The 27,898-nt window shown below is 43.4% G+C and overlaps 2 protein-coding genes across 2 annotated transcripts in view; one reads left to right on the forward strand and one right to left on the reverse strand.

The window, feature by feature from the left end:
- Positions 1–5,050, forward strand: part of ELOVL2 (ELOVL fatty acid elongase 2) — a 54,225-nt gene extending 49,175 nt beyond the window's left edge. The window contains exon 8 of the mRNA XM_083519677.1: positions 1,852–5,050. Within this exon, the coding sequence (XP_083375803.1) occupies positions 1,852–1,977 (126 nt within the window). The 3' untranslated portion in view covers positions 1,978–5,050. The remainder of the gene's footprint in view (positions 1–1,851) is intronic.
- Positions 5,051–6,172: 1,122 nt separating this feature from the next.
- SYCP2L (synaptonemal complex protein 2 like) overlaps positions 6,173–27,898 on the reverse strand; it is a gene marked incomplete at its 5' end in the record, with an annotated part of 32,285 nt that continues 10,559 nt past the window's right edge. The window contains 21 exons of the mRNA XM_083518411.1: positions 6,173–6,410; positions 7,046–7,115; positions 8,366–8,436; positions 8,514–8,613; positions 9,133–9,227; positions 9,364–9,488; positions 10,048–10,182; positions 10,782–10,851; positions 11,952–12,025; positions 13,929–14,043; positions 14,598–14,647; positions 16,903–17,062; positions 17,647–17,695; positions 19,101–19,150; positions 19,528–19,579; positions 20,853–20,914; positions 21,350–21,455; positions 23,506–23,524; positions 26,925–27,077; positions 27,550–27,610; positions 27,709–27,801. Coding sequence (XP_083374537.1) covers positions 6,351–6,410; positions 7,046–7,115; positions 8,366–8,436; positions 8,514–8,613; positions 9,133–9,227; positions 9,364–9,488; positions 10,048–10,182; positions 10,782–10,851; positions 11,952–12,025; positions 13,929–14,043; positions 14,598–14,647; positions 16,903–17,062; positions 17,647–17,695; positions 19,101–19,150; positions 19,528–19,579; positions 20,853–20,914; positions 21,350–21,455; positions 23,506–23,524; positions 26,925–27,077; positions 27,550–27,610; positions 27,709–27,801 — 1,770 coding nt within the window. The 3' untranslated portion in view covers positions 6,173–6,350. The remainder of the gene's footprint in view (positions 6,411–7,045; positions 7,116–8,365; positions 8,437–8,513; positions 8,614–9,132; positions 9,228–9,363; positions 9,489–10,047; positions 10,183–10,781; positions 10,852–11,951; positions 12,026–13,928; positions 14,044–14,597; positions 14,648–16,902; positions 17,063–17,646; positions 17,696–19,100; positions 19,151–19,527; positions 19,580–20,852; positions 20,915–21,349; positions 21,456–23,505; positions 23,525–26,924; positions 27,078–27,549; positions 27,611–27,708; positions 27,802–27,898) is intronic.

Below are 27,898 nucleotides of genomic sequence, written 5' to 3' on the forward strand. Positions count from 1 at the left end.
CATCTTTACTTGTTTTATTATCTAAATTATTTGAGATGGTAGCACATTCAGTGCTGCTTGTAAGAGCAGCGCTGTTCACATTTCAGCAAATCTAGCACTCGAGTGCTTACCCTGCACTTTCAAAAAAAAAATAAAAAGGTGGCAAAGCACATCCCTCCCCTGCCTACAGTAATTTCATGAACATTATACAGAGGTCTCCCAATTACGTATCTATGTGCCTATTTATTTATTTATTTTTAAAAAAAGAACAGCAGCATGGCTAACCCCTTTTATCCTTTACATACAGGGCTGGAATTTTATGTTGTTGTGTCACAGAGAAATAGCACACCAATGACAGAATGCAACTACTGTGACATACTCTATTATTATTATTATTACAAAAGTTGAATAATTTATTATTTATACCCCGCCCATCTGGCTGAGTTTCCCCAGCCACTCTGGGTGGCTTCCAATCAAGTGTTAAAAACAATACAGCATTAAATATTAAAAACTTCCCTAAACAGGGCTGCCTTCAGATGTCTTTTAAAGATAAGATAGCTACTTATTTCCTTCACATCTGAAGGGAGGGCGTTCTACAGGGCGGGCGCCACTACCGAGAAGGCCCCTCTGTTTGGTTCCCTGTAACCTCACTTCTTGCAATGAGGGAACCGCCAGAAGGCCCTCGGTGCTGGATCTCAGTGTGGGAAAGGATCAAATGAAAGGACTTTCCTATGAAATCTTGCACAGCAATGCTTAAATGGGAAAAGAAACTGGAGCAACAGCCTGGGGTGGGGATACACTACAAAATAGCTCTAAATTTATTGCGTAGCGCAGCTCAGCGCAGTTCTTCCTGCAGTCAGGTGTAGATAAAATCATTCCTAGATGCAATAGATTTACATCTAAGATTGTTGTAGGTGTTCTTCGCTGTAGCAGTTGGCTGGGTGGTCAGCAGCATTTCTATAGCTTGCTGAGGGGAGTGAGGCTGGTGCACACACACTGGCTGAGCCAATGCAATGTGGCCTCTGATGGGTTTGCACTGCACCACCACCCCTCCACCTTTTTCTCCTGGTAAGCCACAGCAGGGCTGATGATGAAGTCAGTGGCGGGCAGTCGGGTAACTGCTGCTGACTTGCTGACCTCTAGTGGTTTTGCTGATCCATTTCTTTTTAGCCCCTCTATAAAGGATGTCTATTGAGTTCGTTTAGGTAACTTATAAGGAAGAGGTTTTGTTAAGAGAGAGTTGTTAAGTAGTGGCAAAAGCAAACACATGCAAAAACAGAATTTCTCCAACATGATGCCATGTATTTCAAACAAATGCATCTGCAATGAATTGCTCTGTGTAAGTTCAGGAGCACATTTCTGTTCTTCTGAACTGCCATTCCGTTTTCTGGGCTTCTGGAAGAGATAATGAATGGGCTTCTGGAAGAGATAATGAATGGATAATGAATGCATTTTCTCCATTCTGTTGAGTATGATATTCTACAGCCAGCACCAGTATGTTGCAGCAGTTGCCATAACACCAGCTTGATGAAGGCTAGTATTCAATTGGGGTTGCATCAGTTGTTAGTCCTGTTCAGGGTAGACCCATTAATGGCTTAGGTCCATTAATTTCAACAGGTCTGCTTGATGTGAACCTTAGTTGGATACAGCCCTGTGTATGTTTATTTTGCGAGGAGAAATATTAGTACATTAGCCTTTGGAAAAAATACTGGATAAGGAGGCACTATCAATAGTGGAAACTGTTAAAACAGAAGTCATGCTGTTGTATGCTTTTTAACTGCAGGAAAAAGAACTTTGGCTATGGCTAAAAACATTCAAATCTACTTAGAAGAGGATGGCCCTAATTTTGATTACTTCTGTTTTTCCTTCCAGACATATCGGAAAAGACCTTCAAGAACCAATACAAAAGAGGCCTCTCTAGTAACAGAAGTCAAGAACGGGTTCCATAAAGACTACATAATGGCAGCTAATGGTGCTCTGAACAAAAAAGCACAATAAGAAATATATTTTATTATACTGTAGTGTACAAAATCCTTCCTCCTTTTTGTTTTTGCTAAGGCCCCCCCAAAACACGAGTTGACCAGGCAATTGTGCACAGCTTTAGTACAAGATTCAACTCTGTTTCGTTAATGTTTAGCAATTTTTACTCCCTTGTTTAACTCACGATTGATGACTTGTTTTTAACAACGTAGTTTCAAGTGTTTTGATAAATACCTCCATCGAAATGGTGAGGACATGCTGTCTCTTTCACCCAGCCAAAACAAAGCCACATTTTGTAAATTTTAATCATGGGCAGAATGCCTGACAAGAGTTGTTCCTTGGGATGATGAGGGTTTGGGGTGGTGGTGCTTTGAACAAAATCCTACCTATTGAAACCAGCGGCAGGTTCACAGGTATTAGTTGTGCAGACATACAGAGTATATAATCTCTGTCTTAGGAAGAAGTGTGTATGTTAGTATGGTTGCATGGTGACACTAAATTTGTTTCCCCCTTGGATTCCAGGAAAAAAGTGACTTGTATACTAAAAAACTTTGTTATTATCTTCATGGGGATAAAGAGAGGTAGAAGGATTACTCCTATTCCAAGTTCTAGCAAGAGGCAGTGTAAGGTGCTCCAGAATTTCCTCCAACTTCATGTGCCAACTTTGAACACCTGAACTGCATTGTCCACCCTGAAACCATCCAAATGCTGGTGTACCTGCTGCCACCCTTTAAAAATGTGCTGCAACAGGTATACCAGCTGCAGATCACCTTGCAGAAAATGTGTTGGGGCATAACCCGTTATGATAAGCAGCGATCGGTCACCTGACAGAGCCGACTGCAACCTTGCTATTGTCTTTCCCCCCTTCATAATGCTTCCTTGGCTAACCAAGAAAGGTATGGGTTCATATCCAACCCCCCCGGTTTTAAATCGGTGTGACTGCAGAATACAAGTTCACTAGATGCACCATAATATGCTTCCTATGAAGCAATAAGGTGGAAACCAGGAAGAGGGGCTTGTTTACAGGCAGGCATCATCATTACTGCAGCACAAAAGCGCACAGCTGATAAGACTTTTAAGGCAACCCTATACAGGCTTGCTGAGAAATAAATCCTACCCATTTCAATGGGACTTAGTGTCCTGCGTGAGTTTTAGCATTAAAATATGACAAGTCGGATCACTTGCACCACCAGCAGCCCCTGTTCTGAAAGCTGAACCCCTACTTCATGAGCTTTGCACCTTCTTAATTTCTTGCTGTGAGTCCACAAAGCCCACATGCTTGAGCTACCTTCTCCGACATTTAAGTGCTTCTCTCTCTACTCTGTTCTAGCAGCCACCATACCTGTTTTAGGTGTGGTCTGTTACCAGCGGATTAAGCCTGTTCGCCACTCGGATGCTATGGCCTACCGTTACAGTGGTAAGAAGCTAGATTCTGCCACACACAAGTGTCATCAAAGCATATAGTCCCCTTTCAAACAGTTTTATATTGTGGGACACTTAACATTTGCTGCTGATGGACATTGGTAGTGACAGAGCTTGGTTTAATGCAGCTTTTATTCCCAGTATGAACCTAAGAAATTCAGCCTACCAAGCAGCTGCTTGATTCTGTACTATGACAAAACATCACCAGGAGGAAGCAGCACTGCAGCTAAGACAGCTCAGCCTTGCTGCCTGCAGTTGGCGTAAGAAAAACACTTACCATTCCACACATCCATTATTTCATTCCCATGTTGGCCACCCCTCTCCCAGTTGGTGCAAGCAAGACTGGCCACCTTAAACAATTTGGCACCCTAACTTTGTACGACTGATGGCTCCAAATGTAATCGGCACACATTAAAACCTGGAGGCAGAAGTGTTGGGAAAAGGAAAAAATAGTTGTGTCTGGAGTCCAGGTGCAGGACACAACAGAATCCTAAAAGCTCAGCATTAGCACAAGGACTATGACCCTGAGCATGTTTACTTGCAAATGATTCTCACTTAAATCAGTAGGACTTACTCTGGGGAGAAAAAAAGCTTTGCTAGAAGACCGGGGGGGGGGGGGGCGCAGCAAATACATGCACCATGCCTTTATGAAGGTGAACTGTTGCCACTGATGGGTAAAAACAGTATCACATTGGGTGTAAGAAAATAAGATTCATCAAAGCACCCTAAGCATTTGATTCTTAGAAACCATCAACCTTTAGGAATTCAAGTGGAAGCCAGGAAGCAATGACAATTTCCCCCTCTAGAGGGTAGTACACACAGCACTACATGAAACCAAATGACCACTTGAGTGTTGCCAGAAAGATCCTTGAAGTGACTAATTCCTTGCCTCTATTTTACTCAAATAAACTCCACTTGAATTTAGAGTTCTGGCATAGAAATTCTCACCAGCATTCCATAATGCCTGAAGCAATCCCCATCTGTGTGAGGAGCAACCTACAGATATGTAACCTGCTGAAGCCGTGATGGGTGCTTGATTCCTTCATCTCCGGGAGACATGGTTCCACTTGACTTCCAACACTTGATGACTGCTGAAAACAACTCTTGGAACAAACAGGTGTTTGAATTTTAACCTGAGACAGACACACTTTTAATCCAAACACAGCCTGAAAACCTTTGCATCGGGGATGTGGAATTCATTCAAAAATGACAAGCCATTCCAAGGAGCTCTCCTGGTATTTGTTAGTTCAAGTATGAGAGTGTTCTGTGCAGTGAACATTCACAGCAGGGGTGGCTGACCATTGCTGGTGTTGCTGAAGCCCCAACTCCCACCCAACTTGGTCAGGCTGGCAGGCACTGGAGGCTGTTGCGAGTGTTAGCCACTGCACACCTCACCCCTGGGTTTAAAGGGTTTTCGTTTCATTTTTTAAGGATGTTGTGTTGGGGGGGGCAGGGAAGGGGAGGAACATTGCCTTACTCAATCTTTCAAAGGGCTGAAAAATACACTGTAGATTTAAAACCACTTGATAAAATCGTAATCAGGTACATGTCTGAATACGCAAAAACTAGTAACATGCTGCTATTCTGAACAACCATCAGGATAACAACTTCTGAAATTATTTTCCTGTATCAGTGTTTGCTGTTGAAAATAAAACACGTTTTACAGTCAGTGCGTTTTGCGGTCTTCTGTTCTTCCTATGTGACAGTGCAATAGCTTGGAATATGAAAATACCCAAGATTTGGCATAACGGGGGTGGGGGAAGGGTGCTAATTATTTTTTCCAGCACTAGGTTGGGGGGGGGGAGGAGCCACATTCTATCACCCATTATATTCCCATTATATCCTGCCTCTCCCCATATAAACTGCCCCAAACTCTTGTGTTCATCATCTGAGGCCCTCCTTCATGTGTCCCCTCCCCAAGAGGTCTGGAGTGTCGCAATACGAGAATGGGCCTTTTCTGCAGTGGCTCCCTGTTAGTGGAGGAGGTTCATCCGGTACCTTCATTAAATATCTTTAGGTGCCAGGCGAAAACATTCCTCTTCAACCACGCCTTTGGTTGATTAATATTCTACAGCCTTTTAAATGTGTTTGTAGGAGCGGGGGGTTATTATTTTGATTATTTCTGTTTTAACTATTTGTGCTTTTATCTTGTGAACAGTCCTGAGATCTTGCAATGAAGGGCTGTATATAAATCTAATAAATAAAATAAAATAAGTAATTTGGAAACTGCACTTGTCAGGTAGAAGTGCAAGACAACTCTTACCCATTTCCTTTTGAGGTGCTGATTAAATGTGAAGTCATGAGGCCCCCTTAATTGTTTTCTACCTATGTTGCCAATATATTAAAACCTGGCAGTTACGGCTTTTAAGAACTGCTCTGCCCTACCTTCTGTGCTACACGAATCCCTTTCATGGGCACTTGAGGCAGGCAAAACTGAGCTGCGATTTGGGCCACACCAAACACTGCTAGATGGAATCACTTGTGTCCAACAGACCACACTCTTCAAATACATTTTTTTAATCTGTTACTCCCTTAGACAAGTCAAGCAAGAGGTAAATCATAATAAAATAATGAAAAGAGTTTTCATCCAATAAGAAATTGGGGGGCAGGGGACACTCAAACAATTGCTTCTTGTTAGGAGAAGGTTATCTTTAATTTGTGTTTACAACATTTCTAACACAATTGGCTGCATATAAAATATAAATGACAGATAAGGATGGGAAGGAATGATATCAACTGAAATATCAGCTATGCTATGCATTTCACAAATTGTTGGCACCAGAAACCCCTCAACACTACCCCCTTGTGGGAAAGAGAATGAGTAAAAGTTATTTAAGCATCAAGTACATGTTAACAGACAATTGCTTATAATTACGGACTGAAGGCATTTGTCCAGCATATTTTAAGAAATGATTCAGACATGTCAGCATCTGATCAGAGCTCTTTGGGTCAGCTTAAATTAATTTTAATCAGTCGGAGGCAATGACAGAAGTCTTGCTTCTCTCCTCATGATCTTCTGCTTCCTCAAACTGTGGGGGAGAAAAAAAGCATGCGGAATCTATTAGTGCTTTACAGCACAGTCCTTACCTATATTCACCGAGTACTACTCAGAGGAGACCAACTGCAATAAATGAACCTATGGCTTGTTAACTTCAATAGGTCTACTCTGAGTCCCACTGCCACTGATTACCACCCTAAGTATTTTCATACATTTGGGACCAACAAATCACAGGAACAGACAAAAGCCATTATGACTGCGGGAAGCCCCGTTCTACAAAAAATGGCCGCGGCAAACCCTTTATGGAAAGGGATAAGGAAATAGTAGTACTCTCAAACTTACATCCAACCTATTAACTACACCAGGACTAAACCTTGGTTACAGGCTGCGATCAGTCTGAAGCCAAGCTTTAGATGGCATGGCCAAAGCAAGCCACAGTTTATACCAAAGCAGCCGCCACCTCCTCTCAGGAAGCCTGTGGATTTGTCCCAAGGCATGGTTTGGCTCAGAGATGTACTGACTATAAATGAAGGTGTTAAATAGTTAGATAAAGAACTGCCATCTTGCCTGCTCAATAAGAGCCTTTGCTTCTCCTTGTAGTTCCTAAGACTCACACCTGCTGTTCAGTATGCAATGTGTGGCAATCTGCCCAGCGACAGCCCTTACCTTTCCATTTGGGGCTGCGTCCTCCAGGTTCTTTGCTGCTCCCTCTAGCTCTGAATCCATGGACTGTATCCTATGAAAGAAACCAAAATGGGTATAGTTGAATTTGGTGCAGCTAAAGTTACTGCTCATGCTCCCCCAAGCTGCAGTCAAAACTCAGGGTGAAGGCCGAAGCGAGCAGGAAAGAGAGAGAGAGAGAGAGGGGGGGGGGAAACACAGCTCTTCCACAGCTCATGGATGCTGCCTGATGACTTTGGTTGCCAATAGAATTAAGGCAGCTCTTTGTATGACAACAGCTGTAGCCTGGGATGGGCAATCCTGACATCTAAGACAGTGACGGGCTGTTGAACACTGCACCCACTACATTAAGTGGCCCAAACATTTCAGCCTGATTGACCCTAAACTTTCTTCTCTGGTGGAGTCTCCTTTCCCAACAGTTTATCCATGAATGCAAGGATGAGATCCTCAACCAAGAATACAGTGGCCACATGGATTTTGGAGATCAGGGAAGGTTTAACCTCCTCCTCCAGCCACAAAGTCCTAACCATGAAAGAAACAGAGATGGGGACGGAACTACAGAACTAGCCCCTACACAAGCCTCAATCCAAACTGGGGGGGGGGGGGTGGCACCATGGCTGTTATTTTTAAAAAGAAAGAAAACGACACCCCAAACCACATGCACAAGCAAAACTAAAGAAGCATTTCATGTAAGACACAACTTGGCCCTTAGCATCACCATTATTATTCGTCTTTTTAAAATTTTTACAAAATAAAAACAGGAGCCAGGAAGCCAAGGTTCAGTGAATGTTCTGTGGATTACTGGTTCTGCATGGGCTGTGTTGTTGTTTTTTTAATGCCATTATATTATTTTTCATAAATGCCTTTTGAAATTGTGGTGACAGATAAGGAAATTGACATTTACATTTTACACAGGAGTTGGGCTGCAGACTTGTTGGAGGAGGGGCATTCAGCTTCTCCACACTTACAATTTATTGTGGCTTTGAGAATTGCCGGGGGGAATCCAATGTCCCTGGCAGCAGAAGCACATATTTGTTCAAATAAAATAATCTGGAAAAGCATGAGCAGATATACACCCACCCACCCACTCACTCCAGGGTGGCTGTGTGAAAAGAAAAGTACAGTAGAAGGAACACCCAGTCAACTGGGCTTGCTTCTTCCAGCTGTGCCATTTGGAGACACCGTCAGTGATGTGGAGGTCCATGTGCTAAAGTACCCAGAAGATAGCAAGCCCAACAGACGGAGGAAAAGAGTGCACAATTTTTTGAGCGGTGTACTTTGGACAGACAACAAGATGATAAATACCTCTGCATTTGACGAATACAAAAATTGTTCATTTTGCTGTTGAGTTTGTTGGATTGCTTAGTCCAAAATTCCTGAAACAAACGTTCTCAAGGTGAGTCGTTAAATCAATCCACAGACAACAAATAAAATGGAAAAGAAATACACACACCAAAGTATCCTTCTCAAGGTTAGAGAGAAACCGAGTTCTCTTCTCGAGATTGGCAAGTTCCTGGGTAACTGTCTTGTGGAAGTGTTCCAGTTCATTCAGCCTGTTGCGGACAAACATAAGTCATTTTACCGTTTCAGGAAAGCAGCATTTGACACTCATCTCACTAATGCGAATTGACAGAGCTGGGGGGAAAGATGCAAACACAACATGGAAAACAGTATAAGGAGAACCATCTACTACATCATGCAGCTGGCTTGCAGCTAGGTCCTTCGACATTGTGACTCCCTGATAGACACCTCTTGGGCTGGATTAGTAAAGCAAGCCTAATAAAATGCAAGACACAAGCTGGAAAACAGTTTTCATTGACTGAGATAAGGGAGGAAGCAGCTTAGATAACATTGCTCCCAAGCCTGCTTCATTAGCTCTAGGAAAACCTCTGTACAAAAAAGAATAATCATCTTCACTTCAAGTGAACAACACTGTACAGCAGTCTCTTCTTGCAAACCTCCTGCAATTGTACTAAGAACAAGTCACATGCATGATAAGACTTGAGGCTTTTGACAGCAATTACCATAGTGCAGAAGAGATGCCACACAGTTATTTGATGGATGCCACGTACCGGCCCTGATGAATCTGATTCAATAATGCCAAAATATGCCGTTCAGATGTCCTCAGAACATTTTGGGTATAAATCGCCGTCCTCTTGTACCTAGACTAGTCACAATGCCAGCAAATTAGAATGGGTAAAATACTTGGAGCCGGTGAAGATACATGTTGAAATATTCATGCCAGTCTGTAAGCAACTCGTGGTGCACTTAAAATAAGCATGATGTTGCAAATTATTAGTTACCCAAAACGTTTTCTTCAATACGTGTGTGAAGCTTTCAAACGCAGCAATGACCTCCGAATCACCAGCTCCTTCCTCAAGTATTTTGGAGAAAAATACATCTTCCTCTAACTCTTCTAAATTATGGCCTGCAAGAAAGACACCACACACACACACAATATAAGAACTTTGTGTATGCTCAGTATCTTGGGGAAATCACTACTAAACTGCAGCATTTTTTAAAGGAATACTCTGGAAGCAATTCAATGTGTTTTGCTGTCCTGGGCTTCTTTAGGAGGAGGGGCAAGATATAAATTTAGTTAAATAACACTCTCTCTCTCTCTCTCTCTCTCTCTCTCACACACACACACACACACACACAGAGAGAGAGAGAGAGAGAGAGAGAGAGAGAGAGAGAGAGAAACCACACAGCACATCAAATCTAGCTTGGCCACCTTTCCAGAGAGCAACTGGTAATAAAAGCCAATCACAGAGTACATTAAAAAAGCATCAGCATCAATGGCTGCTAGAAGCCAGAGTTACTATGAAAACAAAGGAGAAACCTCTGCAGTGGAATGTTCTGGAAAACACAGGTAGATCTTCACTGTCAACAAAACACAGGAAGTAGGGGAATTAGGAAATGTGAAAGGAATTCAATTCAGTACAGCTGCAGCAAAGGCTTGCTGGTTTCTGTTTAAAACTAGTCACCTTCCCGAGTCTCCTCTTCCATCTCTGGGGAGTTGAAGAGTTTTCTTGGCACAAAAGGAATGGTAGGGGAGCACTCATCCCTGGGCTGCCTCCTGGTGAGCTTTGAGCACTTTCCACTGGTACCAGCAGACAAATCTAGCAAAGACAGAATCCCAAACCCATTTCTTTGTTGCCGGAGGTTCTTATAAGGCTTTGCTTGCTGACAGACAAATGCTAACATGCATTCTCCTTGAATTAAGTCCCAAGGAACTTCAGTGAAACTTCTCTGTTAAAGCAAACTTAGGTCCATACCACGATGAGATTCCAAACTTTCACCACCAGGAAGCATCTCCACCCCCATCGATCAGCCCGGACACTGAGGTCCAGCACAGAGGGCCTTCTGGCGGTTCCCTCACTGTGAGGTTACAGGGAACCAGGCAGAGTGGTTCTTGGTAGTGGTGCCCACCCTGTGGAACGCCCTCCCACCAGATGTCAAAGAAATAAACAACTATCCAACTTTTAGAAGACATCTGAAGGCAGCCCTTTTTAGGGAAGTTTTTAATGTTTGTAGTTTTGTTCTGTTTTTAGTGTTCTGTTGGGAGCTGCCCAGAGTGGCTGGGAAAACCCAGCCAGATGGGCGGGGTATAAATAATAAATTATTATTATTATTTGCCTTGCAATAATGGCGGCTGCTCATATCCCTGGGCTTAGGATACTGCAAATGCCGGGGGCGGGGTTGGAGACCCTTCCTCTACCTGAAAACTTCCGCTTGGATTTGGAGACTTTGTCTTCCATGGGCAGAGTACTAGAAGCAGCTTCATGTTTCTAAGAAGAGCAAAAGCAAGACAATACGGCAACTGCAGTATGTACCATATTTTTCGCTCTATCAGACACACCCGACCATAAGACGCACCTAGTTTTTTTAGGAGGAAAACAAGAAAAAAAATATTCTGAATTCCAGAAGCCAGAACAGCAAGAAGGATTGCTGCACAGCAATCCCTCTTGCTGTTCTGGCTTCAGCGAAAGCAACACTCTCGCTGCCCTGAAGAGGCTTTGCGTGGCTATCCCAGAAACCAGATCAGCAAGAGGGATCGCTGCGCAGCAATCCCTCTTGCTGTTCTGGCTTCAGTGATAGCTGCACAGCCTGCATTCGCTCCATAAGACGCACACACATTTCCCCATACTTTTTAGGAGGGAAAAAGTGTGTCTCATAGAGCGAAAAATACGTTGATTAAAAAGGGCATATGATATCTCCATACAGTTGTACCTTGCACGTCAAACGTTTGACTTCCAAAGCTCCTGCAGCCAACAGGAAGCCGCAGAAGCTCCGTCGGACATTCATCTTCCAAAAATAGTTTGCAAACCAGAACACTCACTTCTGGGTTTGTGGCATTTGGGAGCCAAAACATTTGAGAACTAAGCTGTTTGAAAACCAAGGTACGACTGTATTACTACTGGGAATTACAAAGTCAGAGATAGTGCAAAGCAGAGAGAAACTCATTTTCATTCAGCCCATTTGGGGACATGAGTGCATTCTTCAGGAGCAATCTGAAATCTTTCTTCAAATTCTGCAGCTTGTCTGCATATTGCTTATCTGGCAAATAGTGCTACCATGATGCCAGGAAGACAGCAGCAGCCATTCATGTTGTTCCAGCTACCCTACAGAATTGAATGAAGTTTAAGATTGTTCCCAAAGAAGAAAGCTGGGTTTCGAAACATGCTGAGCTGCAATAAATCTGTCTGGCGAGCACTTCTGAGATCAAGTTTCTTCCTTTTTGCATTCTTTCTGGTTTCTGCGGCTCCCTGTTTGTCTGTTTGCAAATAACAAGTGCAGCGTTTCTGTTTCCACACACAGCTTTATTATATTTCATGTGCGAACAGGTGAAATATCACAAATACGTCACCCACACATTCGGGAACTGTACCTTGCTCGCTCCAGCTTCTGAGCTATTGGGCGAAAGGTGACTCGGCAAAGTGTCGTCCGCCATTTCCAAGTCATCTAAAAAGAAGCAATTAATCTGTGAGACACATCTGCAGGTCCTTGAAGTCCACAGAATCTCACCAAAACACAACAGCATAAAAGCATCAATGAGAAGTGCTGCTCCATCTACCTAGAAGTCTGTATATCTGGACAGACAAGCCACTACCCAAATCTCCCCCCCCCATTCTGTCACATTTTGCTGAGACCACAGCCTCCCAAACTGTGGATGAGGTGACAAACCTTTAACCACGTAGAACTTTGCACTACTGAGGTGGGGAGAAGAATCACCGAATCGTAGTTTTAGAAGGGATCACAAGGCTTATCTAGTCCCACCCCCTCTGCAATGCAGGAATCTTTTTGCTCAATGTGGGGCTCAAATCCACAAACTAGAGATTGAGAGTCAGGGTCCAATCAAGCAAGGGGGGACTTGTAGGATGGAATGTTGTTTCCCCCACAACTGAATAAAACAATACAATAATAGGAAACTAATATGCCAAGAAGGCTAGACTACAACTCTTCTCCTTGACATGCTATTTACTATCTGCAGGGATTTTTTATTTTTATGTATGGAGAAAGTATTCCACCTTTGAAGGTGACTCAGAAACTACAACTAATCCAGGATGTGGCTGCTAGACTGGTGACTGGGAGTGGCCACTGGGACCCTATAACACCGGTCTTAAAGGATCTACATTGGCTCCCAGTATGTTTCCGAGCACAATTCAGGTGCTGACCTTTAAAGCTCGAAATGGCCTTGTGAGAAGCAAAGTTATAGGGAACCAGGCAGAGGGCCTTCTCAGTAGTGGTGCCCGCCCTGTGGAATGCCCTCCCATCAGATATCAAGGAAATAAACAACTGACTTTTAGAAGACACCTGAAGGCAGCCCTGTTTAGCGAAGTTTTTCATGTTTGGTATTTTATCATGTTTTTAGAATTCTGTTGGGAGCCGCCCAGAGTGGGGCAGCCCAGTCAAATGGGTGGCATACAAATGTTGTTGTTGTTGCTGTTGTTATTCCACTGTGGTACAGTCCAGTTAATCCAAGTGGTACAGTCCAGACATAGGCTTGCCAGCTCATCTGTTCTGAGAAACAGGCCTTAGAAACAGATTTTCAGATTGTGCTATGCAGATGAAGGAGGAGGTACAATTCTTAGCGACTGAGGGTTGCCATGGCATGGGCTTTCCCCACTGTTGAGAGACTTCACTGCATTCAAGTGAATACAGGCCCCCTTCAGTCGTTACCACTCCACACTCAGCAGCATCCCTAGGGACTAGCCAGGTTGGCCCCTGCCAAGGGCCCAAGCCCAATGGGGTGGGGTGCAAGAAGAAAGGCAAAGAGAGCTGGCGGTTGCCAAAGGACAGAGTGGGTGCCAATATAGCTCCTTGCCAAGGCTGCAAGGGAGCCTAAAGGGGCCTAAAAAGCTATTTCCGCACAAGGTTTTTCTGCCTTTGCCTCACTTTCCGGGCTCTGGGGAACTCCACAGAGATTTTGTGGGATCTCAGACAGCCCTGCGAGATCTTGTGGGAGCCTCCCAAGAGCTTGCAGAGCTCATATGCAACCTCGCCAGAGCCCAGTAAGCAAGATGGAGGGCTTAAAAACTCAGTGTTTTGGTCTGGGGGCAAAGGCCCACTCAGCATGCTGGCTTCAGTCAGGTAGGGATGGTTGCACAGGGCCAGTCCTGGAAGTTGTCCTGACTTAATGCAATTTTGCTGTAACGTGCAAACCCCCGGAACGTGACCCCCCCATAAGTTGCGATGACGCTGCAGTGACTGATAAGGACTCAGCTCTCAATCAAGGCAAGAACTACTAAGAGAGGATATAGAACGAAGCTTATGCTTTCCAGAGATCCACTGGCTGATCTTTTCCTCTCAAAACAAAAGCCTGAGAATCACAGAGATATATGGTATATTACGGGGAACCACCTACTGTGTCTAACATGCGATAAAGGGGTTGAGGAAACCATTGGTGGCTGCATTGCGGCAAAGTCATACAGCTCTGTGCTTGGCTCCATCCTTTGCTCCCCCCTCGGTGAACTCCCCACCTGGAAGAGAAGGCAAAGGCATCAAGTCTACTATGGGAGAAAGGTCTAGCAGCAGAGTATTGAATGTGCAACCCAAGAAACTAAAGTTATCTACCCATGTAGCTCATGAAACATACTCTACTGGGAAGGTCGCAGAGCTCACCAGTGGAGCAGATAGTTTTTATGCAAAAGGTTCCAGATTCACCAGGGCTGGGATTGATTCCCATTTCAAACTCTAGGGAGATAATCTGCTTAAACAATACTGAGCGAGGCAGACCAATAGAATAAAGGCAGCTTCTGCAGTAGTAAGAAAGAATTCAAGTTAAATGTCACTGTGAGGATGCGTTTTGTCACTGGGATACATGGATGAGTTATAGACTTGTGACTGAGAATCTTTGCTATCCCTTTAAGTTTGATTAAAATTCAGCCATATTATTTCTAAGAATCGGAAGCGGCACATGAAGATTTTCTTATGTAAGCAGATCTAGATGATTCAGGAATGATAGGCTTACTGACACTGCAAGAGCCTGGTCTCAATAAAAAAATATAAATATTAGAATTGAGCATTTCCTTACCTTCTTTCCACGGTGATCGCTGCCACTACTTGGAGAAGACAGTGGCAATACTAAGTGGGGGAGGGGCAGACAAAAGGTATTCATTAAGAACAGTGGAAACGCAAGATAGCTTTTCTAATCTGCTAAAGTTAACAAACTAGAAATAATACTTATGAATGGCTCTTGCCGATTAAGGCTTCATATACAGTGGTACCTCAGGTTACATACACTTCAGGTTACATACGCTTCAGGTTACAGACTCCGCAAACCCAGAAATAGTATCTTGGGGTTAAGAACTTTGCTTCAGGATGAGAACAGAAATTGTGCTCTGGCGGTGCGGTGGTAGCAGGAGGCCCCATTAGCTAAAGTGGTGCTTCAGGTTAAGAACAGTTTCAGGTTAAGAACGGACCTCCGGAATGAATTAAGTACTTAACCCGAGGTACCACTATATTTCAATAACTGAAGAACCTCAGCATTCTTGGGTAATTTCAGAGATCGTTAGTGCTAGATTAAAAGCGGTTGAGCTTTGTGAAAGATAAGCAAAAACACACACACACACACACACACAAAAAAAAAACCACATGGACAAGGAAAGGATGTTACTTCATTTTGCGGCACACAAAACATATAAACCACTCAGCTAGTTTGAAAAATACGTTGACTTCAAGGTAGTTGTATGCTTTGCTGCCTCAGCAAAAGAGAACTTAACATGCAGCAACCCAGCCTCACATCAATCCACAAGGCACATTGCGCCACCGTCATGTGACTGCAACTCCACGGCAGCAGACACATCTCTTCGCATCCACACATATAACACCGGCCGCTGAACTTTCACTAGCTATCACCACCATGCTCTATAGATGCTCTAGCTAGTGCAGTATCTTTCTTCAGAAGGAAAAACTTGGAAGTTTGCAAATGAGACGGGCATCTACCAGCCATAGAGGGCCGTAGCTCAGTGGTGAGCGCATCTGCTTTGCATGTAGAAGGTCTGAAATATACTCCGAGTCGAGAGTGGATTTCATGCTCTTTATTCAGCTCATAGTTGGTGAGGAGGAATGAAAGTTCCCCCCAAAGTATCTGCTTTATATGCATTATTTACACAAGGGGCTGCACGTGACTGGCTAATTCTGGAATTCTCCTGTAGGCCAATCAGGTTGTAGATTCACTTCCATCTGGAGCTGGGTTGGGTGGCTCCTGCACACCAATCATACTGCTGCATTGTTCTAGGACCAATCAGACTGCTGCATTCTGAATCCTATTGTTCTAGGACCAATCAGACTGCTGCCTTTTGGATCCTATTCAACTCAGTACATAACAAGGTCCCAGACTTAAAGCCCTAAAATGTAGGACATCTTGAGCTAGATTATTGAGCTGTTTCATTATTATTTGCTGATGTTTAATTTTACTATTTACTATTAGATTCCGATGGATTGTTGAATGTTGCTTTGTTTGATGTAAGTTGTTTATTTTAAAGTTATTGCGACTTTTAAAATCTTGCATCAGGTTGTTACTGTTCGATGTTTTATTATGTTTGTAAATGTGTTGGAAGCTGCCCAGAGAGGCTGGAACAACCCAGCCAGATAGGCAGGGTATAAATAAAATTATTCTTATTGTTATTAATCAATAGCCTGACTAGCTCTAAGGCAGCTTCCTATTTCTGTGCGTCATATAGCTCAGCCAGTATAGAGCAAGAGACTCCTGATCTCAGGGTTGTGGGTTCTAGTCCCACATTGGGCAAAAGATTCCTCCATTGCAGGGGTTTCGACTAGATGACCCTCGTGGTCCCTTCCAACTCTACAACTCTATGGTCAACTCTCTATATAGATGCATGCTCTGTAAAGCCTAATGGAAGCACCTTATTTAAGAAACCATGGCTTCAGAAGTTTCCTTGATTGGGCAGCCCTGTTCCATACCCCAAAATTGATTGGATAGCCCTGTTCCCCCCACCCCAAAATGCAACAGTCCTTTATAACCAAAAAAAGAGGAAATAGACCAGTCTCCCCACTCCAACCCCCTAACACTAACTAGAACGCGAACTACCAATCCACAAACTGTCGCATTTATACACACTCTCAAGTCACACTTTGCATTCTTCCTGCTTTTCGTATTTTAGCCACACCCAGACAGGGAATAATATGAAGCCTAGAGAGCCACAAGTATCTGTCGTTACAGGCTCTGGCTATAGCCCCATCCACATTTACTTGGGTGCAAGTCTTGCTGAAGTTTTCAGGGCTCATTTCCAAACCAAAACTGAATCTGGCTACATCTCTCATTTAGTCTGCATCAGGTGGCTAATTCAAATTTGTGCTGTATACCCCATTTTCACCTTTTAACTTGCTCCTGATCCTCTTCTTTTTCCGAGTATAGTCTGCAGATTTTGACACCAGCTTTTTCTGAGAGTCAAGGACCCAGCTTTTCTCACTCTCACCGTTGCTTGGAGTTTCTTGGTTGCTCTCTGAAGGGACATTATTCCTGTAGCTGGCAGACTTGTAAAAACAGAGGTGAAGATAGAAGTTAGTTCAGTCTACCAATCTTTTGCAATAAAGAATGGGGATGTCACATTTTAAATGCATAAATCATCTCAAAATCAACATTAAACACAGAACTAGCTTAAAAAAAAAAGTTATGCCAGCGACTCTAGTTTCAGACACAGTGTTTCACAATACAGGGTGGAGGGGGGGACCTTTCCAAGCAGAGGGACTTCTCGGTGGTGGCGCCCGCCCTGTGGAACACCCTCCTACCAGATGTCAAGGAAATAAACAACTATCTAACTTTTAGAAGACATCTGAAGGCAGCCCTGTTTAGGGAAGTTTTTAATGTTTGAAGTTTTATTCTGTTTTTTAATATATTGTTGGGAGCCACCCAGAGTGGCTGGGAAGGCCCAGCCAGGTGATGATGATGATGATGATGATAAATGATTCCAACTCAGAAGCCAAGTAAGTGCTCAAAAAGCCCCACGGCTGATCACACATTTAAAGAACTACTATTTCTTTCTGGATGCCTGACAACTATGCCCCATCCATTTCTGATATCCCTATTCCCATGAAGACTTAAGAATGGGCCTTGTTACCAGTCTTCTCTTAGACTTGCTCCGCTCAAGGTCTCCTTTGCTGGAACTCCTGTGCACAACACAAAAATCAGGATGTTAAAGAGATGGCAGAAGATGCTTCCAAAGGATTTAGGACGACTCTGCAGAGTCCCGAGTTACACATACTTAGATATTGAAGGCTACAGTTTTAGAAGTCTCCCAAGCTCAGCTCCCGCCCACACTTCCCTGCTAATTACAGCAACTTTACCTTCAGGCATTAAAATATCCTGGTTGAGAGCCAGAAAGGGCGAAGGGGTGGCCAACGCCACAGCCTTGGACCTGATCCTGCGCTCCCAAGCAATTTTTTCCCCTGCCCCCTGTATGCTCACAAAACACCTTTGATTGCGGCAGTACCAAGCAAAAATAAAGAGAAAACCAAGCAGGCAATCCAGTGCTGAGTGGGTGGAGAGGTCTGTCCTCTCCCATCATCAAAACAAGCATCCCCACCTCAGCTGATCGGTCACTGGTAAGTGGAAGAGGTGAGCTGAGGAGGTATGCATGTGGATGTGTGAGGTTGCAACACCCACTTTGGCCTGCCAGTGATGGCTAAGGGGAAAAGTGGCCCTCGGGTTAGAGCAGTGCTTCCCAAACTTGGGTCTCCAGCTGGTTTTGGACTACAACTCCCATCAACCCTAGTTAAGAAGACCAATGGTCAGGGGTGATGGAGGCTGTAGTCCAAAAGCAGCTGGAGACCCAAGTTTGGGAAACACTAGGTTAGAGCATCAGACTGGGATTCCCAGATTCACATCCTTGGTTAGCCGTGAAGATCACTGGAAGACCTTGGGCCAGTCACTTGCTCTGTAAAATCTAATCTTTTTATAAACTTATGTTTTATATGAGCTGGAAGCCACCCAGAGTGGCTGAGGAAACCCAGCCAGATGGGCAGGGAATATAATATAATATAATATAATATAATATAATATAATATAATATAATATAATGACACCCCTATTTTCATCGGATATGTTGTTGTTGTTGTTGTTGTTGTTGTTGTTGTTGTTGTTGTTGTTGTTGTTACTATTACCTCCCAGGGCTGACCCAAACAAGCAGAATTCATTAAGCGGCAGCAGTGGTGGGTTGTAAGGGGCGGAGCCACACTCTTGGCCAGCAGGTCATAAAGTCACAACACAAGCAAAATTTAATTCAGTCATGACAACACAGAGTTGGCTCTCACCCCAGAACCCTTTCCCATAATTTCAGTGACCAAGAGCTCCTCAAGTAAGCAAAGGCTTACTTCTCACTGGAAGATTCCACACCGCTCAAACTGGATCACAACTAAAATACTCTCAAGTCTTTCATTCCCCACTCAATTCCATTTCTCAGGCAGCATCTCTCTGATTTTGCTTCTCATTTCCAGCATCTCATCTGGATATACTTTCATAATTAAATCTGTACAACAGCCCCAAGAGAATTTCAGTGCAAGATTCCAACTATACCTGGGTAAAGCAGCCTTCTGGACAAATACTTTTTGCTTCATTTCAGAGACCTGAAAACAAAGTCAACTGAAAATACATTCAAGGCTTTTTGGGGGGTTTGGTTTTTTTTAAATGAAAAACACTCCCAACCCCAGCACAATAATTCTACTAGGTCCTGTAGTGATCTCACCAAATTTCCTCCAAGGCTGCGTTTGAAGTCTCAGCTATGAATTCATTTCTAATTTACTACTGCCAGCAAGTGTACCTAGGGCATAAAATCTTTCTCTTTAAAAAAACACACCAAATTCAGGATGTCTGTGAAACACCACTAACTACTAGGTGTGTGGGGAAGGTGGAAGAGAAGGGCACAATTTATATTAACTATTCACGATATAATTTGTTCACCAAAAACTCTATTCAAAATATTTCTCCAACTTAAGTGTCTCACCATCTCATGTGTGGCAGGATCAGACGTGTATTCAAATTCATACGCATCCTTCCTGCAAAGTGAACATTTCCAGATAAACAGAACTTTTTACTCCTGTGAAAATAACCTAAAAGCAGGATGCATTTTCAAAGCCGCTATGAAAATTCAAAGATGGGCAGCTCAACGGAGCTGCAGCCATAGCTTTCCAAATCAATGGCTGATTTCAGGTACCCAGCATGATGGCCTCTTAGGAAAACAAGAAGCTGCATATTGGGCAGACTATTAGTCCAGGCTTGCTTTGATTGACCAGAAGCGGTTCTCCAGGATTTCTGGTGGAAGATTTCCAAAACATCTGCTGTCTAGTTTGTTTTAACTGGAAGCGTCAAAGATTCAACCTGGAATTGTCTGCTTGCAGGCATGGGCTCTCCCAGTTCCTGCCCTTATGCTTCTCAATGGACTGACATTTATTGTGTTACATTTTTACATGGTCAACACCAGATTTAGGGTGGTGTGGGCGGACTGCCCACATAGGACGCCGAGCTGAGAGGGCACAGCATTGAGACAATCCATAACTGAGAAGATCCATTTGTTTGTGCCAGATTTTGGCCTCCCTTAGGGCACCATATTAGCAAAGATTACCAAAGTCCACGCCAGTCACATAGGGATTTATACCAATTTAGTGCTTCTTGGTATCATTCATACCAGGCCATGGCAGATTCCTGCGGGTTTCTCTGATGTGCAAAATACTTCTTCTCATTTCACAGAGAACGAATATGGATAGTTTGTCACCATGCGAAATGAACATGAAAAATCACCTCATGAAACGTATTAAAAAAGTTAAGGTAACCTCTGATCCTTAGGAGCTACTTTAAAAATATTATACTTCTGCCATGAACAGAGTATTGTGGATGTTTGAAACAGAATTACTTGCCCTTAATCAATGGATAAGATGTTAACTTAAAATATTCGCCCCGACTGTTTAAAACAAGGGTCGGCAAAGTTTTTGTGGCTTGGGCCGGTTCATGGTCCCGCAGACGCCACGGTGGGCCGGACTGTGCGCGCGCACACACGTAAACGCTATTTCCCTCGCTCCTTCTGGCACAGAGGCGGCGTGTGCAGCTTCCCATTGGCTGCAGGAGCTTCCTGTGGCCAATGGGAAGCCGGCCAGCATCGTGGAAGGCGGTCCCTGCTCTGCTCTGCGCTGGTTTAGCACAGTGCATGGGAGCCGACTGAGCGGGTGGCAGGGGTCCATGGGCTGATTAAATGACCCCCTTGGGTTGCTTGTGGTCCATGGGCCTTAGGCTGTCAACCCCTGGTTTAAAACATACCATACAAAACTTCCTTACTTTGCCTCTGTGATCTGTCTGGCTGAACTTCTGATTGCATTTGTCTTCTCCAGCAGAGCATCCTGGAAAGGAAACATGGAGAGTCAGATAATCACAAATTCAAGAATGGGAACCTAGTCTGCTTTGTTTTAATTAAAAGTGGGTATAATGAAACAACAGCAATTACCTCACACCGGTAAAGGTAAGTCTCTTGAGTTACTATTTAGAAAAAAGAATACTACCGAGCAAAAGTAGGGCCAATTATCAAAGGGAATAACAGTGTTTTAACTGTCAGAAATCAATTATATACAATTTCTTCCATTCCAGCCCACTGCACGTTTACTGTATGACTGGCAGTGCTAAGCCCCCCCCCCCCCGGCAAACCTGTCAAAATGTGAGGTGCAAGTCCCTTAAATAAGTAAAAAAATCAATAAGCTAATCAAGTGAAACAGAACACAAGCAAAGAATTAAAACCTTTGGAACCTGCTAAGAAAACCAAGTTTAAAAATGCAAGTTACCTTCACTAAATCCGTACTGTTGCAACCGGGTGACAGTGTTAAATCCACGTCTACGGGAAATGCTTGTATACCTTGCAAAAGGGATTCGCCTTCAATGCTTGGCTCACTAAAAGCAGCAGAAAGAATGACAGGCAAGAATTATATGCCAGAGCTGTCATCCCAAGGCCAACAGAACCAAATAGCATCTGTGGAAAGATCGCTTAAATGTCAGTCCTAACACAAGTTTGCTGGGAAGGAAGTCTAGCCAGTTTCAGTGGGATTTTTCTCTGAAGTAGAGATACCGTATTTTTCGCTCTATAAGATGCACCAGACCATAAGACGGACCTAGTTTTTGGAGAAGGAAAACAAGAAAAAAAAATATTCTGAATCCCAGAAGCCAGAACAGCAAGAGGGATCGCTGTGCAGCGAAAGCAGCAATCCCTCTTGCTGTTCTGGCTTCTGGGATAGCTGCGCAGCCTGCATTTGCTCCATAAGACGCACACACATTTCCCCTTACTTTTTAGGAGGGAAAAAGTGAGTCTGATAGAGCAAAAAATACGGTACTTAGGTCCAATGTTATTGACTTCCAAATAGGGCAACACACAAATGTACATTCTTTTTTATTACAATCCCCGTGAAGTAGGTTAGCTGAGTGACCATGCTAAGATGCCTCGTAATTTTTCCTGTACAAGGCACAAGTTCAAACCCAGGTCTAAAAATTTGCCCCCCACCCCCTGTGACACTTTCTGTAGAAACTGATGAAGCTGCAAAGCAGTCAGATGGACTGTCAGACAACTGAACATTCCACAAGAAAACGGTCTTTTAATAGAGATCTCTACGGCTGCACTTACACAGCCCTATCCTTTCGACTCAGCGGAGAGGCTTTCGATGCACTTGTGTTCAATGGCGGAGGAGTTTTCAAAGCATTTGTTCCAGGAACTGCACCTACATCACCAGAAGCTTTCAGTTGAAAAAGGGAGAGAAAACTAAATCAGCAGAGTTTATAAACTCTGAAACTCAACCCTAAATTCATTTCCTTTCTGAAGCAAGTCCTACTGGTTTAAATAATAACCTTCTTGTTAAGTAATCATACACAGGCTGCAATCTTAACCTCATTTATCTGGGAGCAAGCCCCACTGAATTAAGCGGGACTTACTTCTGAGTAGACATGGTTAGGATTGCAGCCTTGGAACAGGAAACAGCAAGAACCATTCTGACCTTGACTGTCATTTTGTTTTCCTGTCAGCTGACTCTCTCTAGTTGCAGGGGCATCTGCAGGAGCAATGGTTTTCTGCTAGAAAGAAAAAGGTAGTGGATGAGCATCAACAGAGGACATTTATAAATGTCTGTTTGGGAGATGTAAGAAAATAGATATTTACACCAGTTAGAAATGTATTTTTCCAGGCTAGAGATGGAAACAGGCTTTTAAGCAGACTTGCCTTTGGGCAAAATCAGGGAAGTCCTACATAACAAGATTTTCTTCTTCTTTCAGGTGATGAATAACTAATACAAGCATTTAAACGTTGACTAATTATTATTAACTATTACAGTGGACGCTCGGGTTGTGAATGTGATCCGTGTGGGATGCATGTTCGCAACCCACAGCGTTCACAACCCGCAGCAACGCGTCTGTGCACGTGCGGGTTGCGATTCGGCGCTTCTGCGCATGTGCAACTGCCGAAACCCAGAAGTAATCCGTTCCAGTACTTCCGGGTTCTGGCGGTCCGTAACCCAAAAAAACGCAACCTGAAGCATCTGCAACCCGAGGTATGACTGTACTACTACTACTATTTGTACCTCACCCATCTGACTGGGTTGCCCTGGCTACTCTGGGCGGCTTCCAACAGATTTAAAAACATAATCGAACATTAAAAACTTCCCGACACAGGACTGCTTTCAGATCTCTTAGGAAAACTAATATATCTGACAGGAGATATCTGACAGGAGAGCGTTCCCCAGAGTGGGAGCCACTACCAAGAAGGCCCTCTGCCTGGTTCCCTATAACTGCACTTCTCACAGTGAAGGAACTATCAGAAGGCCCTCAGAACTGGACGATGGGGGTAGAGACATTCCTTCATATATACAGGGCCAAACAATGATGTGCGGTAGCATTTGTATGGACTTACTGGGAAAGCTAACCAGGATAAACAAATATTATACTACTAGCAGGTTCATACCTGGCTTTGCTCAAGAATTCTAAGAAACGGGGGAAAAATCAGTACCGTTTTGAAAGGTTCGGGCCATAGACTTGTTTCAAAATGGCTCCCACTGTATCCAAACATAGTTGAAAACCTGTTCCTTGATCTCAGGAACCATCATGCAAAATTGAGGCATACAAATGCATATCAAACAAACAACTTTCTGAAATATACAGTGAATTAATTATCAAGATCCTCCTCCCTCCCCCATCTGTCCCAACAAATCCTATTGGGGGTTTTTTTGCCACCCTCTTTGCAGCAATGTACTTTTTTGGGAACTTTTAAAGTAACTCTTCAGACAGTAACACTCCAACCCCATTTAGGTGACCTTGCTTCAGCTACTGCAGTGCTTCTTCTGACACACAGCAACTTTTTCCAACACCTTCTTTATTTTCTCAGTTCCCACCTTTTCACCTCTCTCATTCATACATGGCTGCTGAGTTGACAATTTTACAGCAGCTGTCAGTTGAGGACATTATGAGGGTTGGGGATACTGGATTTTGATGGGTACTTCATAGAACGGAATAAGAGAATTGTAGAGTTGGAAGAGACCATGGGGGTCATCTAAGTCCAACCCTCTGCAATGCAGGAATCTTTCTGCCCAACAAGGAGCTCAAACCCACAACCCTGAGATTAAGAGTCTCATGCTCTGCTGACTGAGCTATGATGTCACATGGCTCTATGTCATTTTGTATTCACTTGTATTCAGCAGCAAAGGAAATAACAGTAAGCTGGGCACCCAGCAACTGCGACAACCCCATCTGGCAAATGTTGTCCCCAAATATGCTCACGGATGTAGCTGTGACCGACAGTAATGTTGAAACATTCAGTAAGGAATCTGAACCCACAAGATCTTTTCCACTCTCCACATGTCTGCTTACCACTGTAAAAAAAAATGATAATAATTAAAAAATCAGCAGTCTAGACGAATTTTCTAGGCCAAACATGGGCATGCTGTTGCCTAAGAGTGCAAATGCATTTTATTCCACACACCCCAATATCTCCAGAAGCTGCCCCATTTCACCATCCTTCCAGAGTTCCCATTTTAAAATTCCTCTTTCTTTCCCCCAGCTTTTAAAAGCCTTTCCCTCTTTCTATGCAGTTTCAGAACTATCAGAAGTAGCCACATTTAATTTGAAAGAATATAAACATTTTCATAATTGTATGGTTTGGTTGGGAAAAAGCCTCAACCCCATCTGTCTACCATTTATATGAAGTGCAATGCATATATGTGTGTGTGTTCTACATTCTATGTCACACTATAGTCTCAAACAGTGCTATCCCCCCCCAGAAAAAAGGTGCCAGAACGCACTTTCCCCAGCAGACCCACCCCAGAGCTCAAAGAGGATAATCTTCGGGCTCTGGGTGTCTCCTCGCCAGCCAGAGGCTTGTTGAGGCTGCTCAGCTGAGGGGAGGGGAGGCTTCCATTCTGGATAGAAAAAAAGCCCTGGTCACAAAAGATTAATTTCACTTGCTTTCCAGTACTGTAGTTTTATTAGTTACTTGTAGTAAAGAAGAAAAATACTTGACATGAACCCCACCAAACTCAGAATAGGCTTGAACGAGGCTCTAAAGAGGCAGCTATGGTGAAAACCAGGCATAGGCAAACTCTGGCCCTCCAGATGTTTGGGACTACAATTCCCATCATCCCTGACCATGAGTCCTGTTAGCTAGGGGTGATGGGAATTGTAGTCCCAAACATCTGGGGGGCCGGAGTTTGCCTATGCCCGGTGAAAACTAAAGGAAGGAGGCATTTGTTCCAGATCAAGACTTTTTTTCTTCATGATTAGCTCTGGTGCCACCCATACAGCCCCTGATGTAAACATACTCAGGATGTAAACAGAAGAGACAAGAAGTCTCCAACCACACACATAGACCCCTCACTTTTGGCCCCTCTTTGCCATGGTCCATCTTGACTTGTCAATGACTTCTTTATTGAGAGAACCGGCTCAGTCGGGCATGTTCAGTTGGGATGCTTCGGATGCACAAACTATTTCTCTCATCAGAAACATTTGCACAAGCCATGTGTTTAAAAAAACACCCTTGACCCCAATACCCTGGAAGAGAGATGGCTCTTACTGCAAATGAAGCGTGGCGCCAAGACCAAGGGAAAGCCCAACCCAAATCTCAATTTACCCTTTGTTTAATTCTTCCTGTGAAGATAGGGAGGCATAACTCTAAAAAGGAATGCTTCTGGAATGCCAGCTGTGGAAAGGCGAAGGGGAAGCAATGCAACCCTGTCTTCTCAATCTCAGTGAACTCCGGTCATGGATAAAAACAAGGGCTGTATTCTGTATGTGTTTATATCAATAAGTGTGTGTGTGTGTGTGTGTGTGTGTGTGTGTGTGTGTGTGTGTGTAATATTAAAAAGAATAATGATGCTTCCACACTCAAGTCTCCTGAAGCAATAGCCAAGAGAGTGCAAGGAAGAAGCACATGGCAGTTGTGAAATTAAACCAACACAAAAGGGGGAAAGGCCTAGAAAGAGTCCTCTTTTTTGGGGGGGGGGGCTAAAATTGCTGCTGTTGTACAGATGGGGATCTTTATATACAGGATATGGCAAAAGGTAAGATTGAGGACATGTACATACATGGCTGAGACCAGTTAAGACTCTATCAGTAAATTTACAGGCTGCCCTCCAGTACAAAACTCCTCAGAGTGATGAGCAGCAACAAAAAAAGCATTCAGTACAAATCACAGAAGCAACAGCCACAGTTAAAATCAGTAAATCTGTAAGACACACGTAATTGACTGGCTATTATAAAGCATGCTGATTGCCTGAGCAAATAAAGACGACTTTGCACAGCACCAAAAAAGTAATCACAGTTGGCAGCAGGCAAATATTCACTGCGATGCACCTGGAATTACAACCACAAGATGCCACAAGGAAGAGCACCCTCTCCTTGGGTACCAGACATCTAGCATCAAATGACCGGAGGACCCAGGAAGGCTACAATTAAGCATCACATCTGACTTGGATACTAATACTGGCGCATTCAAAAGACACTCACCTATTGTACTTTGCTGTGGCTGATCTCCACTGCAGTTATCGTCATCTTGTTCAAGCACTATCTGTCCAATTAAGTTGTTGGAAAAGCAGAGTTTAATTCAGGAAAAGCACTCGCTCATGGATAAAAGTTGTAGGAAATGAAAAAATGCCTGCCAAGTTCAGAATCTGCAGCTTTCCAATCTTGAATTTTGTTGTTATTATTAAGCAACCAGCCAATGCTTTATAACATGAGGCAAATGGAGCAGGTATTAGTTGTGCTTATTTAACAAATGACCTGAGCACTTGGCTATTATATTAACGTCCATAAAGAGAACCAACATGACACACAAAATTCAAGACCACAGAAGGGTTCTGAACAAAGGTCAAATGAAGGGAGGGGGAGAAATACTTGCCATCACTTTATCCTTTCCCATTACATTGAAGAGCTGTGTCAACACATCAAACTGGCTATCAAAGTGAATTTGTATCTTTTTTACTTCTTTTTTGTTGATGGCCGTGGGATCCTTCAAGAGCATTTTAAGAATCTTTTCTCCCCCTTCCTCTTTAGAAAAAAAGAAAAATGCATGTTTTCTAGAAGATGCCAACACTTTGTTCAAACAGCATAAATAAGGCACCACAAAGGCAGACCACAAAAACAATTGCAGCTGCAATAATGGTTTAACCTTTCTCCAAACCCAAGAAAACCTCATGGTGTTTTCGTATCTGCTATCTTCTCCCTACATGTCAAAAGTTACCATTATTTGCCTATGGCAATATGGCCGCTCCTGTCATCTACACAGAGTGGGATAACTAGGGGGAGCAGAGCAAGAAAATTCCAGGAAAAGGCTCTTTTGAATCTGAAGCCACTCATGTCTCCCCACAAAACACCTTAAGAATCTAAAACACTCTTCCTGCTTCACATCTGGATTCATACAGCAAGTGTCTGTTTCCTGTCAACAGTAACTAAGATTTCTCTCCATTCGCTCAAGCTCAGTTTACACATATGTTTCCTTTGAGCGTATGAGGAGTCTCACCTGTCAGACGATAGCTACTAACCGCTTCCTTTGCCAACCTCACTGACTCCCAAAGACCACCCTGAAAGGATATTTGAAGTAAAATTGTGTCCGTTATTTTAGTACAGCTAAGAGCAGCCAAGGGCAAAGGGGCTCATTATCTTTTTCTTTTCTTTTTACCTCAAGGCTGTCCACGTAGAAAGTAATGCTCTCACTTCCAAAATTGAAGTCAATCCAAAACTCCTTTAGTTTGTCATCAGCTGGTTTCTGTAACTTGGAAAGAAAAAGGAAACCTTTCTGCTTGTTTTCAGAAAGAAAGGAAAAACTTAATAACCTGTGGACTTTAGTACATGAAAGCTTAAGCCACATT

The sequence above is a fragment of the Podarcis liolepis genome (assembly GCF_965112155.1).
Source record: "Podarcis liolepis genome assembly, chromosome: 8".
Taxonomy (NCBI): domain Eukaryota; kingdom Metazoa; phylum Chordata; class Lepidosauria; order Squamata; family Lacertidae; genus Podarcis; species Podarcis liolepis.